The sequence below is a fragment of the Phyllopteryx taeniolatus genome, chromosome 11, assembly GCF_024500385.1.
Source record: "Phyllopteryx taeniolatus isolate TA_2022b chromosome 11, UOR_Ptae_1.2, whole genome shotgun sequence".
Classification (NCBI taxonomy): Eukaryota; Metazoa; Chordata; class Actinopteri; order Syngnathiformes; family Syngnathidae; genus Phyllopteryx; species Phyllopteryx taeniolatus.
In genome coordinates, this window is record NC_084512.1 from 12,705,710 (window position 1) to 12,722,377 (window position 16,668).

Sequence of the window (16,668 nt, forward strand, 5' to 3'; positions counted from 1 at the left end):
CATTTTCTGAGCTGCTTCTCCTCACTAGGGTCGCGGGCGTGCTGGAGCCTATCCCAGCTATAACCGGGCAGGAGGCAGGGTACACACTGAACTGGTTGCCAGCCATTCGCAGGGCACATACAAACCAACCATTCGGACTCACATTCACACCTACGGGCAATTTAGAGTCGTCAATTAACCTACCATGCGTGTTTTTGGGATGTGGGAAGAAACCGGAGTGCCTGGAGAAAACCCACGCAGGCACAGGGAGAACATGCAAACTTCACACAGGTGGGTCTGGGGATTGAACCCCGGTCCTCAGGACTGTGAGGCAGACGCTCTAACCAGTCGGTCACCGTGCCGCCTGATCCTCCACACAGTATGTCAAATATTCAAATTTATCTTTAAAACCGTATTTTCTTAAAGCACAGACTGTTTAGGATGTTTCACAATTTCAGTATTGAGTTGTGCAAACTATTTTTTACCACTAGATGTTGCCAAAGTTTTGGACAGACTCACTTAGTCCATAGTAAACTAGTAGACTAGTAAATGACATGTTCAGTTCCAGTGATTTGGATCATTTTAATAATTTGCAGATCATCTTACAACTGGGCTCAGGATATGAAGCAGAACAGATAGATGCTTGGTATAAAACTACTACCAGTTACAAACGGCTGTGAAAGTGCAAACAATGGAAGGGACACTCAAGGCCATGTCACATCCTATTATCTCCTAAAAAAACAAAATCAATAAAACATGACTGACAAAATTTTTTTTACATTTGCTTTAGAATCCAGCAAACTACTAAAGGTTCAATCTGTCGGTAATTTTTTCATAAAACATCTGCTTGCTCCTGCAAGGAAGAGAAGGCCTTAACAACAACCCGTTGCTCTTGACATGGTACCACATGTGAAACCTAACTTCATCACTACAGATGCAGCAAGCACAAGAATACAACTCAAATATGCCAAACTGATCAATCTTACAGTGGTAAATTGGCCTGTTTTCAGAAAGTACATCTGTGTACATGTAATTAACACGCACCCATGCCCCAGAGGGGGAAAAGAGTCCTGTCCCTTTCCACAAATCACAATAAAATTAAAACAGTCACATAGTCTAGTACAGGAAAGAACAAAAAAAGTTTGAAGTAGGAAGCAGCAATAAAGTTAATTCCCTAAAAGTGTCAGTAGGCGCTGATCCTCTTCTATGCCCACATGTGGCGTTTGCAGTGAGCGACAGCCTGAAAGACAAAACAGTCACAAACAGGACAGTTTACTGTTACAACCACTTCAATTTGTTACTCAAGTTAACCGTAAAACGCATACCTAAAAATAATACATTCCACAAAAGTTAGGGATATTTGGCTGTAGGTCAAATTTCAGGATGAACTTAAAAAGGTACAACAACCTTTACAGGTGGACTTAATTTGACAATCTCAAAACTTGACCTACTGTAGTGGTGTCACAATACCGAAATTCAGACTTTGATACTATGCCTGCATAAAATACCTCGATACTGTACTGAAACTATACCATGACACATCTAAAACATCAGTACAAACAGTTGAATGAAAACTGATAAAATAACTTCAAATACTTTTACACATTAATTCAAAATATTTGGATGATCTTGAAAAAAATGCAATAAAAAGGAATTAGCCCATTTCAAGTCATTTTCTAAAGAAGTAGCTCGATGGCTGCCTAATCATATATAAGAAGTGTGGTGTTTGTGTATCTCACACACACACACACACACACACACACAGAGCAGGGTCTGAAATAAATGCAAATTGCTGAGATTTGTGTAGCAATTTTTCAATGCGCTGTTTTGGGCCATAATTTGAATAAAATGTCTACTAAGTCCTTGGGATGGGTATCGTTAAGATTTTAACAATACTACCACCCTTAACAATAGTGCTTATTGGTCCGATACTTTAAGTGGTATTCTTAATTAATTATTTTTTTAAAACACTAAAATACCCCAATTAACACTGCTTTTTAATTTTGTTTTATTAACTTGTCTTGCAACAACAATGTATAATAAATAAAAACTGCTTTACATTAAAAGTAACATCTTGAACAAATCCCATATATATATATATATATGGTAAACAAACAATCTGCTCGTCCTCCAGAGGCAGTTGAAAATGCTGCATTTCTCCACTTGAAATGTGGTGCACTTTTGCTAAGGTTGCTTGAGTACAAGCATTGTAACTTACATTTAAATGATTGATTATACTTGTGGCAACATGTATTGTCACCATTCTGTGACTGTCACAATCAATCAACTTTTGAAGCCTGAAGTTTGCCAAAGGGCACCTGAAGGACTCCCAAACCATGAGAAAGAAAATTCTCTGGTCTGATGAGACAAAGAACTCTGACATGAATGCCAGGTGTCATGTTTGGGGGAAACCAGACCCCGCTTATCACCTGACCAATACCATCTAGTGGCAGCATCATGCTGGGGGAATGTTTTTCAGTAGTAGGAACTGAGACGAGTCAGGGAAAGATGAATGCAACAATGTACAGAGACATCCTGGATGAAAACCTGCTCCAGAGTCCTCAGACTGTGGGGAAGGTTTACCTTCAAACAGGACAACGACCCTAAGCACACACCCAAAACAAGGAAGGAGTGGCTTCAAGACAACTCTTTCAAATGTCCTTGAGTGGCCCAGCCAGAGCCCAGACTTTAATCCGATCGAGCATCTCTGGAGAGATCTGAAAATGGCTGGGGACCGACACTCCCCATCCAACCTGATGGAGCTTGAGAGGTGCTGCAAAGAGGAATGGGCAAAAGTGCAAAGCTTGTGGCATCATATTCAAAAAGACTTAAGGCTGTAATACTGCCAAAGGTGCATCAACAAAGTACTGAACAAAGGCTGTGAATACTTTTGTACATGTGATGTCCTATTTAAACAAAAAAAAACTAAACTTGCAAAAATGTAAAACTTTTTCATTATGTGGTGTTGTATGTAGAATTTTGAGAATTAATGAATTTATTCCATTTTGGGATGATGCTGTAATATAACCAACTGTGGTGGGGGGGATGAAACGCTGCGAATACTTTGCAGTTGCACTGTACATGATCATGTTAATTAATCTAGAAAAAATGTTTCAATGGTATGGGGCTTAAGTCTCTGAATGTTCTGTAATCTGTACCTCCTGTTTCCACAAATGTGTCACAGGGCTTGAGACTGCGACCAAATTGGTCGCATATGAGACCCTTTTTTCAAGTGTGCGCGCGAGTAAAAATTTCATGTGGCCGCACTTTCATACGTACATGTTTTAATGCTCCCTTGACACAGTCTCACACTATATAAGACATGGTGGTTGAAAGACATATTTTTGTCACACTCTTTTCTGAAGAAAGATCATCTCAATTTTATGAACCTCCAACGACAAGAATCCCAAAAACAAACTCCCCGTGCGTGAGTGGCACGGCTGGGTCCAGCTGGCGAGCCATGTCTCCACTGCTGTGGGGTGAGACGCAGTTTAATTTCTGTTGTTCTCTCTCCCCTTCTCTCAGTTATCCACACTCTTTATCAAGTTACGAGATATTAACGGCACAAAACATGCATCGCATATTGTAGCGGTGGAAATTCATCACTAAAGACCATTTTGGGAGATGCGATACCAGATATTTCAAACCCTATATTACAGTATATGTATGATATATATAGTCATGAAAAAAATTTGGTTAGCCTACCCAGAATTCTTTTTCAGATGAATGCCTGATACCACTAACTGTATATTACCTGAAGAATAACAGGCTTAATTGTATTATGAAACATGATTTTGGTTATTGTCAAGAAAACCATGAAGATTGGTTAGATATCAGCTCTCAAACTCATGAGCTATTTTCCTTGTCATATTTATATTTCTTCAAATGTACCTTTAGTTGCACCAGGCATTAAAAAGGACAAGAAACTACAAATATTTTCCCATGACTATATTAATCTATTTATACATACTTAAGCTTTTAGTATGCAGTTTTATTGTATTTGACTGCATTTGATTTCTTACATTCTAAACCAAGCTGCACCCACTAAGTGGCTGCTGTTGCTCTTGTTCATTGCGTACAGCGCCACAACAAAAACAGTGGACCTCTTTTCTCCACTTAGCTATTAAGTGGGTTACTCTTTTGCATTTGTGTGGATTTTTATTCTACATCTCTCCGATTTCCGGATTGGTCTGCTAATGCTAACACGTGCTAAGATATCTATGAGCACAGCTAAGAGAGTAGTTCCAAATGATGAGTCTTGCATCTTGGTTCTCCATCGGGAAGAGAAGTCTGAATGCTACCGCAGCTTGCCATTTGCTCCACACACACACACACACACACACACACGCCTTGGCTGACTGTCAGCTGTTTGTGTACTGGCCTTTAAGACACAATTGGAGCCCTGTTTATTTCTATTGAAAAAAAAAAAAAGTTTGACTTTAACATACGTGTTACAACAGTACTCTACTGTTCAATGTTTCAGTAACATTTTGCACAACTTTGTTTTCTAACAAGAAGCTGAATAGCGTGTCGTGTGAATAGGATGTCGTCCTGGTCTCATGATGTTAAAATGTGAAATGCTGTGTAATTTGAACAAGGAAATGTATTGATCTACAGGTCGAAAACCTGTTGTGAATTTTGCCATTTAGCTTCTTATTAGAGAACAGCAAGCTGTGCAAAAATAAATTAAACATTTGGGTATGTCAATTTAAAAGTTTAGAGAAGGTCAAATTAAGTTCAATTGTGAAGTTTATGGTGTATTTTGGTTCATCCTCAAATTTCACCCGAAAGCACAATATCCCAAATTTTTGATGAGTAGTTAGTGTATGTGCAAGTGACGTACATCGCATTGGGTTGCTGTCTCCATGTTCCTGCACCAGAATGAAGGTCCCAAAGTGCACTGCTCTCTTCCCAGCAGTCTGCGCAGTGCCTCAGGACATGCACCCACTTGCTATTAACACAAACACACAAGCTTCTTAATTGGCCCACACAAGAAGGTGAAGATTAAAAAAATAATACAAATAAAACCCTTACCAGGCACACAAAATCAGGGTCGAGCATCTGAAGGAGCATCTGCACAAGCATGGGCTCGTACTGTTCAACCAGCTGATCACACTGTTGAGACACACACACGTTAAATAAGACAGTCAGATTAACAGCTCCTAGTTCAATGTGAATCTCGTCACCTCTGTCTGGAAAGAGTCAGGTAGGAAACTGCAAACTTTTAAGACTGCCTCTTCAATCTGTCCCTCAGTTGCATTCTTTTCAAGGATTCCATCAATGTAGGCGACAGCCATCTTGCACACTTTGCAGTAGCCACCACTTTTGAAGACTGTCTCATCAAGGGCATCTGAAAAGAGTCTTGGTTTTAGACCACCATATGTTAACTTTAAAAAAGTAAGTTGTGAAGAACCAAAATGCATCCCAATCAGACATCATCCAGCAGTTTAAAACAGCAGAACTTCCAAGGTTAGACTTCTCACAGCTCATATTAAATATTGAAAAGGGGGGAAACGCCATTAGATTTTTCAAAATCGCTTGGCCCTAGGGGTATCCATGTACTTTGTCTTGCATAAGAGTCTGTGTCATGCCAGTCTGAGGTTAACTCCAGTAGCGCAAACTGTTGGTTCTGTTAAGCGTTATTGGTTTTGTTAAGTTTTCTAGGTCCCAAGTAGCACTACAAAAGCAGTATTTTTGGAAACAAAGGAATGGTTTGGATTTTTTGCAACTGGTGCATTTCTGTCCATCAATTTGTGCTGTTTGACAAGGAGTAGCACAGAGTGAAGATCAAATAAAACTAATGTTGAAAACATTGCTTATGCTTTTATGACAGTGACTGGAAGTCAATTCATCGTGACAGGATATTGTGAATTGAAATCTGACCCAACTGAAGGTCAGGCCAGTGTCATTGGGGGGGAATGTATAGTTTGGTGGGGCTTTTTGCTTTTAATGTAGAGAAGAATGAGAACTTACGGACATATGCACGTGTGGCATCATTGCAGACTGACAAAAGAGTGCAAACAGTCTTGGGGTCGGCCTGCTGCACCAGCAATTCAATGATGGCCTGGCCATAGGTCTCGATAAGGTCCTTGCACTGAACACTCAGGGTGGAGGGCAAATATGTACAAACTTTCTCCACAGCTGCAATCACCTCCTCCTGAAATAGATGCAGAAGATGGAACCACATATAACTGCAACCTTCATGCTCTCGTTGCTTTACATGGTACACGTCCTACCTCAGTTGTCTGATCTTCCAACATGTCTTCCAACTGCTTCATCACAAACTCACAGATTGCACATGTGGGGGAATCCCGAACTCGCACCATAGGCTGAAACACAGAGAGGATCCATTGTGAAAATGTCTTAGACAATGGAATACAGTTTCAAAATTTTAAAGGGGGGAGTCTGGTTACTTTAGTCAACTTTGCAGCAGATTCCACCTTGGTGGCAGGAACAAGACTGAGAGCAGGCAAGATCTTGGGAGCCTGCAGCTTCAACATGGGAGTGGACTTTTTGACAGCACTACAGAAGCCAGCAGTGGAACAGAAAGCCTTGGGATCCTATGGACAGAAAAAGATAAGTTCAGGAAATTGCCATGGATGGAACTCATGCTTTAAAGGTATAACCTGCACACAATTCCACAGCTTTGAAATCGGCAAGCACACATTAAGTAATTATCAAAATGCAACTTGTTGGAACCTTGCATAAAAGCATATATTCTCCGAGCTAGTGTATATTTATGCAGCGGTGAGTAAGGGTATTAGAACAAATCAGCCCCAAATCAGAACAGAGATGTAAAGTAAATTCAAGACAATGCAAGTCACAGCTGACTAATTTGCTCAAACAGGTCAGAAGACTCAAGAACACATCACACCTATTTAGTATGTTCATTTGATGTGAAAAAACAAGCAATCCTTCAGCAGGTTTTTCAAAGAAGCAAAACATTATGTTTTGTTAAGACAGTGAAACTAGCTTCCCGACATGCGTCTCTAGAGTGTTGGGTAAGTAACACTTGCACAGGTCAATGAGTAGCAACCATACAAGACCTACCTGATCCTGAGGAGCAGCATAGAGCCAAAAAAGAAGAAAAGACATGAATGAAGGAGAGATTAAATATGGGTGGGGCAAAATGGAGGGGCCGGGGGGTAAAAGATATCAGCAGGCCAGAATGGACTAGCATCCCCAAATTGAACAAAACATTGTCCTACCAGTTTTGGTAGTAGGCATGTTCTATAACTGAATTTTAGATATGTCGCGACATAGGATGGCTCACTCACCATGGAAAAGACCTTCTGAAGAACAAGGCTGCCATACTGGCTGATGTACTCCTTGCACTGTAAGGAGGAGAATGACAAAGGCAGCCAGTGAGAAACATGTCAAAATTTAGATTTGTTTTTTTTTTTTTAGTAAGTATTTAAAGTTGCACATAACTCTTCGACAAACTGAAACGTCAGTGTTTCACTTAAGACTAATCAGTTTAATGTTTTAAAAATCACAAAAGTCAAATTATCTGTAGACTTTTATGGCTGAGAATAAAGGGCAAGTTAAAAGGGTTCCATCAAGTTTTCACCCTAAAACTGGAACTTTCTATTCCATTGCAGTGGAATCTCAATTTCAAATACCGTAGAACTTGTAAAATGTGCAGTTCTAACAAAATTTTTACAAGAAAGTATGCCTTACACACACATTTTGCTTATTAAACTACACTTCACAAGACAATACTAAAACTATTAAGTCTGAAGGTGTTAATAGAAAAATGTAAGGAAAATATCCACTATGTTGAGGTGTAAAAAGTGGACTAATTTAAAGCAGACATTCTGGAGGTGTCCAGTTACTTTTGTCCAGCATTAGAGAACGTTTCAGTAGCCATGTGCATGACTTTGTTTAACAGAACCAATATTTCAGTTCCATTACGGTAGTTTAATACTTCCATTTTTTGGGGGTTCCTATTCCTGTTGACTTAACAGGACTGTTATTGGCCAATCATTTGTTAACAAATAGTGATTTTCTATCTGGTGTCATGCAGTTTAGTTCATTGATTTGACAAAAAGGAAAAACTGCTGATGCAGACTGTTAGCTTCCCCTGCTAGCTGTGAAGTAGCTTGCTGCCATCTGCTGGTCACTTGTGATGAAAAGGTAAAGTGTGTGTGTGTGTAATGTTTAAAACATTACCGCATGATGTCATGTCATACTTGTGTAACAGTCAACGTTATACAATGAGATTCATGCAAGTGAGTATTTTGTTTGCAACGTACAATATAATTTTTAACTTCTGATTTGTATGTTGACAGTAACGTTAAGTTATTTGAAAACATTGCCTGTAGAGTTAAAAGTTTTCTAATGGCGATATTGGAAGTACAATCTCAATGGCAATCCTAACAAATCAGAAGGTTTACCCGCATCATGAAATGAATGCAGATCAACCTTTGAGGATTCACTGTGTATACTGTAAGGGAAAACTTAAGAAATTTGATTTATATATATATATATATATATATATATAAAATAATAATAAAAAATAGAAAATGGCCTGATCCAAGCAGTATTTTATGTAAGGAGGGAACGTGTGGCACTCACCATGTCTGACAGACCGGGTCCCAACTTGTCACAATTCTCCTCTAATTTCATAATGAGTGTGTTAACAAATGAGGCGTTGGCCTTTTCTTCTGCTTGTGCATCAGTCATGAATTTGATGCAGTCCTGGCACACAACTTCACTTCCCTAAGGAGAGGGAGAATGCAAGGTTAAATGACCGGTGTGGAATGTACTTGTTCACAGCAGTGCAAGCGAAGAAGCAGATAGTGTACTTCGACTGGACTTTCTGGTTTGGGGGTTTCCTGCGGGTACAAGAGCCCAGGCACATTGAGAAGGAAGGGTGTCGCTGACTGGGAAAGGTCAACCTGTGGAATCTCATTGGACAGGAGCTGGTCATGAAACTTAGCCAAGGCCATCTGCTGGGAGCGACACAAACCAATGGCTCCACAAGCCACACCGGGATTATCCTAAAAATGAAAATAAAATAATAAAAAACACTGATGCATACTATGTGGACGCAGGTGAGAGGTAACAATGATGCCAGTCACGAGGTTCAGTCTTCCATAACGGCTTCTGTTTCTAATTCAACTTTGACTCACTTCCCTATTAAAAGCCCTTGGTCAGCTCTCTGCGCTTCACTGAAAAGATACTTTTTCTTTTACAATCATGCAGGCAAAGGAAGTATTTCTCAGCAATTAAAGATAAAGCAGTAAGACCTCACAAGTGAGAGGACACCACTCACCAGCTCTGCAATGACGATGCCCATGACAATGGGGTAGTAATTATCAACCAATTCCTTGCACTCTGCACTCAAGCCTTTGTCAGGAATGAGCTGGCAGGCTTTCTCCATGTAGCCAAGAACTTCAGTCTGCAATCACACCAATAAGTTAACATTTGGGGGGGAAATATAATTAAAAGTATAGAAAGTTTATTATAAACTGTTCTTTATTACCTCTGTGCCATTGTCCTTCAAAACATGCAAGATTACCATGATCACCTCTTTACACAAGTCACATGGCACGGATTTCTGGAACACGATTTATTTGAGAGAGAGAAAAAAAAAAAAGTCTGTTAAAGAAGTTACAATTTTAGGAGTGTTACAGAGGTCTCTTCTTGATTGCTTTCCAATATTTTATATCAAGGGAAAACAGAAGTAACTGTGCGCAAGATAGGAGTCTCACCATCTGGGGTTTGTTCCAGACGTTCTGCTGGCAGTGAGTCACAGCACCACACAGAGACGCAGTCTTAACATTCTGACACCAGTAAGATGGTCCACGAGCACACTGCTCCGTGCCCAGCAGAGGGGTGGCCACAGCTGCAAGAGTCAAAAGAACCATCGATAGATTACTGATTCAATACAAAAGAAAATTCATGTTTCACCCTGTTCAACTTTTACCTGCTCCACTCCATGTATTTGCAACCAAACAGTCATCCAGTTTGCACTTTACAATTTTTGGTATTGCACATTTCGCTGTAACTAAACCCCAAATGAATCAGGATTTTAATGAGCCTTTGATTACAGAGGACGTTTTGCATACGGAACCACAAGTTAAACGCACCAATATTACAAGTTGGCTTCAGTGTATAAATAAATAAATAAATAAAATAAAAACCATCAAATGAGTTCAGTCTGCATTCACAACAATGAGAAATACATTTAAATAAATATCAATTATACATGCAAATTAACTTGACCATACAGTTACTGTATGTAACTGGATCGTAACAGCTATTGCCTAGCAAGGACATAAGAGGACAACTAACAAACCGACATTTAACATTCCAACTCCCATTCAGATTATCATCATATTCTTCTTCAACAGCAGAGTAGTTTTACTTTATTTTTCCCCTAGTTAACTTGTTTTTAATTTAACAATAAGGGCAGTTGAGAACATTATGCAAATCATTGACTGCTGAGTTAAAGCTTTATGATGGCAATCATCACTGTTCATTATGATTTCCTATGAGATTGTTTTCAAATTGGAACAACTTTAAATCTGATCAGCGTCATGTACAAATTGGGTTCACCATTGAAGGTTCCACTGTATTTGATAACTTATGCTTCTCAAACCCCTGCCAAGTCCATCAGATGCACTTGTGAACAGGCCTTTCGTCTTACTAGTGAACAATCCAACAAAAGCAATATATTAGTCAATTATATGGATTTTTTTCTCTTAGCATACTATCATAGTGCACCAACTAAATAATTTGCAATAGTTTTATATTTCAGAGGACTCACATCCTGCAGGTTCACAGAAGAGCAGTTAAATACAGTTCCGGGTCAATAGACATGTAATCACAAGGAATTACAGCGCAAAGGGCTCAGTCTAACAAACATGCACCAATCTGTCAGCAAAGCAAGACTAGACCCATTCCTAAAACAAAGAACCGACCAACATCGAAGGGATATGTCATTGCTAAGTCAATAGCCTATCCTTTAAGCATCAGACCACAAATTCAAAGGATACACCAGGTCCCTGAAATAGTCACACCTGCCAAAACAAGCTTCAAAGCCACAACAGAAAATTCATCTTAATTTATACCATTTTCCATTGCAATGCACTGAGAGTTATGATAACTGCTCCTGCTTCTATCTGTATACACTTAGCTTTTTAAGATCTTCTTTGGCTTATTTTATGATACCACAATCGATGACAAAGAGGAAAGGCAAATGATCAAACAATCGAAATCTTTGGCTTATTTTATGATACCACAATCGATGACAAAGAGGAAAGGCAAATGATCAAATAATCGAAAAGGGGAACCAATTGTGATGTGACGGTAGTTAATGCCTAGTTCCCTGTCCTGGATGATCAGTACCATAAGGCAGAGAGGAGCTTTTACGAAAAGGTGACTGGCCTTCATTCCCAAACAGTACTCTCGCCTCATCAAACTAAAAGGTTGAGAACATTTTTTTTTTACGAATTTGTATGTTAGGTTTCCACATATCAACAGTTAAAGAAAATGTTACTTAAAAATGCAAGTGTGATTCATAAAGGCCTTATGATAGAAAGTTTGACACTGGAACAGAATTAGATTGTGATCATTTCCTAAAAGAAAAAAAGATTGGGTTTTACCACTGTTTTCAATAGGAAATAGAAGCTTATGTAGACAGCATTGTAAAAATATCAGCAAGCAAGAGTGAGTGAGTGGCTGCACAGATAAAAGACTAGCAAAGCAGATGAAACCCCACACCCCCTTTAGTTGAGTCATGTGCCCATACAGCAGAAATAGGCTGTTCTCGAATCACAACTACATGGCGTTTGTTTATTCAAAGGAGAACTTTCACACACAAAAACAAAACAAAAAGTAATCCTGAAACAATTAAAAGGACTGTCCAACAACAAGCAACTTTCCCGATGTAAAGTGCTTTCGATTAATCCAATAAGCAGGATTGTACTGAATCTAAATACAGAAAGCCATTTCAGTGGGCCAACACTTTGAATGAGCCTTTTGAGATTTTTTTTCCCCCTAAAAGACAAATGCAACAAGGTAAAAATTTATTTTAACGGACAAATGCAACAAGGTGAAACATCAAAGTGCACAGAACAAGTGTTTATTCTCACCAGACATGGGACAAAAGATAATCACTTTACACATGAAGCCCAAATGCCACTGTTTGTGTTATGTTAAGCAATAAAAATAAGTTCTCCAAGTAGCTACTGTATATCAAAGTATGTGTCAGTCGACCACTTTATTTATAAGTACTTAATTCTTCAGCTTGCTGTGGGTAGCTGAAAAATGTAGTCAAATACCAAGCCAAGCAGAACAGCAGCAGGACTTTGGTCCCTTTTTAAATGCTGAAATGAATGTTTGTGGTAGGTGATTTTTAGAGAACTTCCCTTTTCAGCATAATGAGAGCGAGTCAAAAAGTACAGTCACACGAAATAAGGTCAAGTTACATGTGGACAATACATTTTTTCACCTAAAAATACAGTAGTCGGATCATAAGAAATCAACAAATATACGGTTCGGTTGATTAGAAAACTTCATGCATGATTTCAGTGGTGAAAAAAGACAGGCTGAACGGCGTACGACTGGTTAGCACATCTGCCTCACAGTTCTGAGGACTGGGGTTCAAATCCCAGCACCACCGGTGTGGAGTTTGCAGGTCCTACCCGTGCCTGCGTGAGTTTCCTCCCACATCCCAAAAACATGCATGGCAGGTTAATGGAAGACTCTAAATTGCCCGTAGGTGTGAATGTGAGCGCGAACGATTGTTTGTTTCTATGAGCCCTGCGATTGGCTGGCGACCAGTTCAGGGTGTACCCCGCCTCTCGCCCGAAGATAGCTGGGATAGGCTCCAGCCCGCCTGCGACCCGAGTGATGATAAGGGGACGGCAAATGGATGGAAAAAGAAAAACAAATATTTATATGGGGCATGGCAGCCGTTAGCTTTGCTGCTAACAAGCCAGTTTAACAGGAAGCGCCTCTAACTGCAATAACCTCGATAAATAATATTCATAGAATTTACTCACACACTTCGAAAACGTAACACGAGGATATTACACCAAAAACTAGTTAGTGGAAGCAGCTGCTAGTGGTCGTATGTAATCTACTGGTGTTTACAGTTTACCAGTGCTACTTTGTCACGCTTCCGCCTTTGAAGGAAGTACTTATACAACTAAACGTCTTCACGGTGACTTATATACTGTGTATGTAATATCAATGCTCATTTTGCCTTGTCTGTTTCGACATTACCTGAGGACACGAAAAGTAGAGTTAGAAGCAGCATGACTCCGCTGTTTTCAGGCTGGTCTGATGTGCTTCTCGTGGTCGGATCTCTAGTAGCAGCAACTTGCGATAGGAGGCTTGTGTTCGAGCCTTTATGGCGGATCGCTGCCAGTCAGCTGACTACTCAGCATAAACATGTGACTCGTCAGCACTCGTGACCTCGGACAAGACGGCTGCCTTGCTTCATCTTTTATATTTAAAAAAAAAAAAAAAAAAATAATTGTCTTGTCTTGTACAGGACAGATTAAGTTACAGTATGAAAAAAATACATAAAAATAAAATAAAAAAAACAATGAAAAAACTAAATACAGTAACAAAAAAATAAGGTGCATTTAAATTACAAAGTAATGGTGCAGAGACAAAAGGAATTTAAAATAAGTATCAAGCAATGTCCACACTTATTTTCATATTCCTATTGTCTACTGTTTTAAGGCATGAACAAAAAAAACATTTTTAATATCATAAGTAGAGCCAGGCGAAGTCTTACTGTACCACAGTGTTGTTGGCACAGTATCTGTATCACAGTGCTAAGGTGTGAGGTTTGAATCTGGGCTCCAGCGTTCCTGTGTGGAGTTTGCATGCTCTCCCCGTGCTTGCGTAGGTTTTCTCCTGATACTTAGGCTTCTTCCCACACTTCAAAAACATGCTAGGTTAATTGAACCACATGAGTAGCCTGCAGGCCTGTTCTAAATATAGCTCACCAGTGATGGGACATTGTGATGATTGTTGTAGAAGAAATTTGAAAATGTAAATTTAATGTAATTTATAGAAATGAAGTGTTGCATATTGATATTTTATTTTTTAAATCACTGTTGTTATTTTTTGTGAGAAATCTTTAATATGATCAGTGTCTTCATATATATTAATGTCATTAATTATTATTATTAATTGTGTTAACAATAATGATCAATCATTTAAGTTAATTTCACAAAATTTGTCAATTCAGAGGTGTATCAAACTGGTAGCCCTCCACATGAATTATTATTTTTTATTTAATTATTTTGAATTCCACATTAATCACTAGGCTACCGAAGAAGTAGCTCTCAGTTTCAAAACTACTGGTGACCCTTGCTCTAAATTGTCCATAGGTATGAACGCAAGTCAATCACTCAATGAAAGCCGTCACTCGTCATATCATTGACTGATAATGAATCACAATCGAAATCATTCAGTAATTGTCCAACATAAGGTTAAGTGCTACACACGACAACGCAGTCCCAGATCTGGAAACATTTATACTGGGTCTCTATATATATATATATATATATTGCTTTAATTATGCTTCTACTGATGTATGTATATTTGCTTTATATTGTATCCTGTTTGTCTGTGCCTGGACCTTGAGTCTGTAAATAAAACTAATTGATTGAAATAACGATTCTTCTTCTCGTCAACTTTTGATTGGTTCAGATTTGAAAACTGCTGCCATCATAAAACCATTAGGAACTGTACAGACATTTTTGTAATTAACATTTAAATATTCTTAAGTATAAGCGGTATTCAACCATTCTAATATTAATACTGTATAATTAGAAAAAAATAGACATTCTTTAACCCCTCGCTTAACTTTAATGATGAATGCATGCCAAGGGTCAGTCAGCTGCAAGATCATATTTTGAATGTATTTTTCATTTTAAAACATTCTTAATTGTCAGAAGTGTAAAAATAAACTAGCCATGTAAAATGTACAAAAAACAAATCTGCCAATTTGTGGGACTTTAGAGACATATTTTACCTGAAATGTGTATTCTAATTCCAAATTGTACAACCTGGGTAGTTCAATTTTAGAGGTTCCACTGGTGCTGATTTGAATAAGGGATATAAAAAAGGGGTGGGAGGGTTAGATATTTGATATACAGTATACAATATAGAAATTGCACCATTTCTACCAAAATAAGTTCAGCAACTAAAATTGCCGTTTGTTTCTTCAGGGCTCATCCTCACAAGGGTCCCATGTGAGCTGGAGCCTAATCCGGCTAACTTTTAGGGTGAAAGGTGGGGTACAACCAGGACTGGTCGCCAACTAATCACAGGGCACATTTAGACAGAGAACCTTTCACACTCATATTCACAACAATTGACAATTTAGAGTCTTCAATGAACCTAGCAAGTTTTGGGAATGTGGGATCAAGCTGAAGTATCCGGAGAAAAGCCATGCAAGCATGCAGAGAAAATGCAAACTCCACACGGGAAAGCTGAACTGTGAGGCAGATGTGCCAAATACTCGTCCACTATGCTGCCACAACAAAAAATGTTTGTATAAGCATTTACACAGTGTAGACACACAAAAATGTTTTTCATTATAATAACACAAATCCCAGTCATACATCACACTTAAAAATTAAAATAAATTAGAACAGTCTGTGGCTACGGTATGTATTTATGCTCCAACAGTTAACTTGCTGACATCCAATGTATAGTAGATGACAGCTATGGCATTTACAATAATACAAAAGATTGACCTTTAAATACTCGACCTTCTGTTGCTTGTCAATAGGTGGTTGGCAAACTTTGCTGTGTTTGGTTTTAAAGCGCCGCAAACAGCTTGGTGATGTATTCATATTGTATTGAACAAAAGCAGGCATTCTGGATTGTGTCATTTAAGTATCAATATGCATTCATATTTCTTTTCATCCATCCATTTTCTATGTCCTATATATCCTTTATCCTCATTAAGGTCACAGGTGAGCTGGCTATGGACGAGAGACAGGGGCCACCCTCAACTGGTCACCAGCCAATCGCAAGGCATATACTGTAGATAACCAATCACCCTTACACCACTTGACATTTTTCTTCAGTGAACCTATTATGCATGTTTTCATATTGTGGGAGGAGGTTGGAGTACCTGGAGAAGACCCATGCAAGCACAGGAGAACATGCAAGAAAGTCCGTGGGAATGCAATTATCCTGCAACAGCTAACCTGCTGAGATCATGTTTAATTAGCCAACAACAATTATACAGATTGACCTTTACGTCGCTCAACCTGATATTTGTCTAGGTGGCTGGCTAACTTTGCTGTGTTTGGTTTTAAACACACACCAAATACAGCCCAATGATAGATTAACACCAAAAAGCAGCCATACTGGATTGTCTCACTCTCAAGCACAACACATTGATTTTCTGTACCGTTTCTCCTCATCAAGGTCACAGGTTAGCTGAAACCTATCTAAACTGACTTTGGGCAGGAGGACACATAAACATATAACCATTCACACTCATATTCACACCTAAGGTCAATTTAGCGTCTTCAATGAAACAAACCTGCCCGCTTTTGGATAGTGGGAGGAAGCCGGAGTACAGGGGAAAACCTCAAACAAGCATGTGGGGAACATACAAACCCAAATCCAGAACCTGTCGACTGAGGCACTCGTGCATACCACTCCAAGACTGTGCTGCATAACTACTTCTACCTTAACTTG

General features: G+C 39.0%; 1 protein-coding gene across 1 annotated transcript; it reads right to left on the reverse strand.

Moving 5' to 3' along the window:
- Nucleotides 1-547: 547 nt before the first annotated feature.
- On the reverse strand, nucleotides 548-13,375 carry psap (prosaposin). Its single transcript, XM_061789963.1, has 14 exons — nucleotides 13,216-13,375; nucleotides 9,696-9,829; nucleotides 9,467-9,541; nucleotides 9,257-9,382; nucleotides 8,787-8,981; nucleotides 8,557-8,700; nucleotides 7,257-7,313; nucleotides 6,393-6,539; nucleotides 6,216-6,308; nucleotides 5,953-6,136; nucleotides 5,166-5,329; nucleotides 5,014-5,094; nucleotides 4,823-4,930; nucleotides 548-1,219 (listed from the first exon to the last, which is right to left on the reverse strand). Exons 1-14 carry the CDS (start codon nucleotides 13,247-13,249, stop codon nucleotides 1,184-1,186), a joined length of 1,578 nt encoding a protein of 525 aa, XP_061645947.1. The 5' UTR covers nucleotides 13,250-13,375; the 3' UTR covers nucleotides 548-1,183.
- Nucleotides 13,376-16,668: the final 3,293 nt, after the last annotated feature.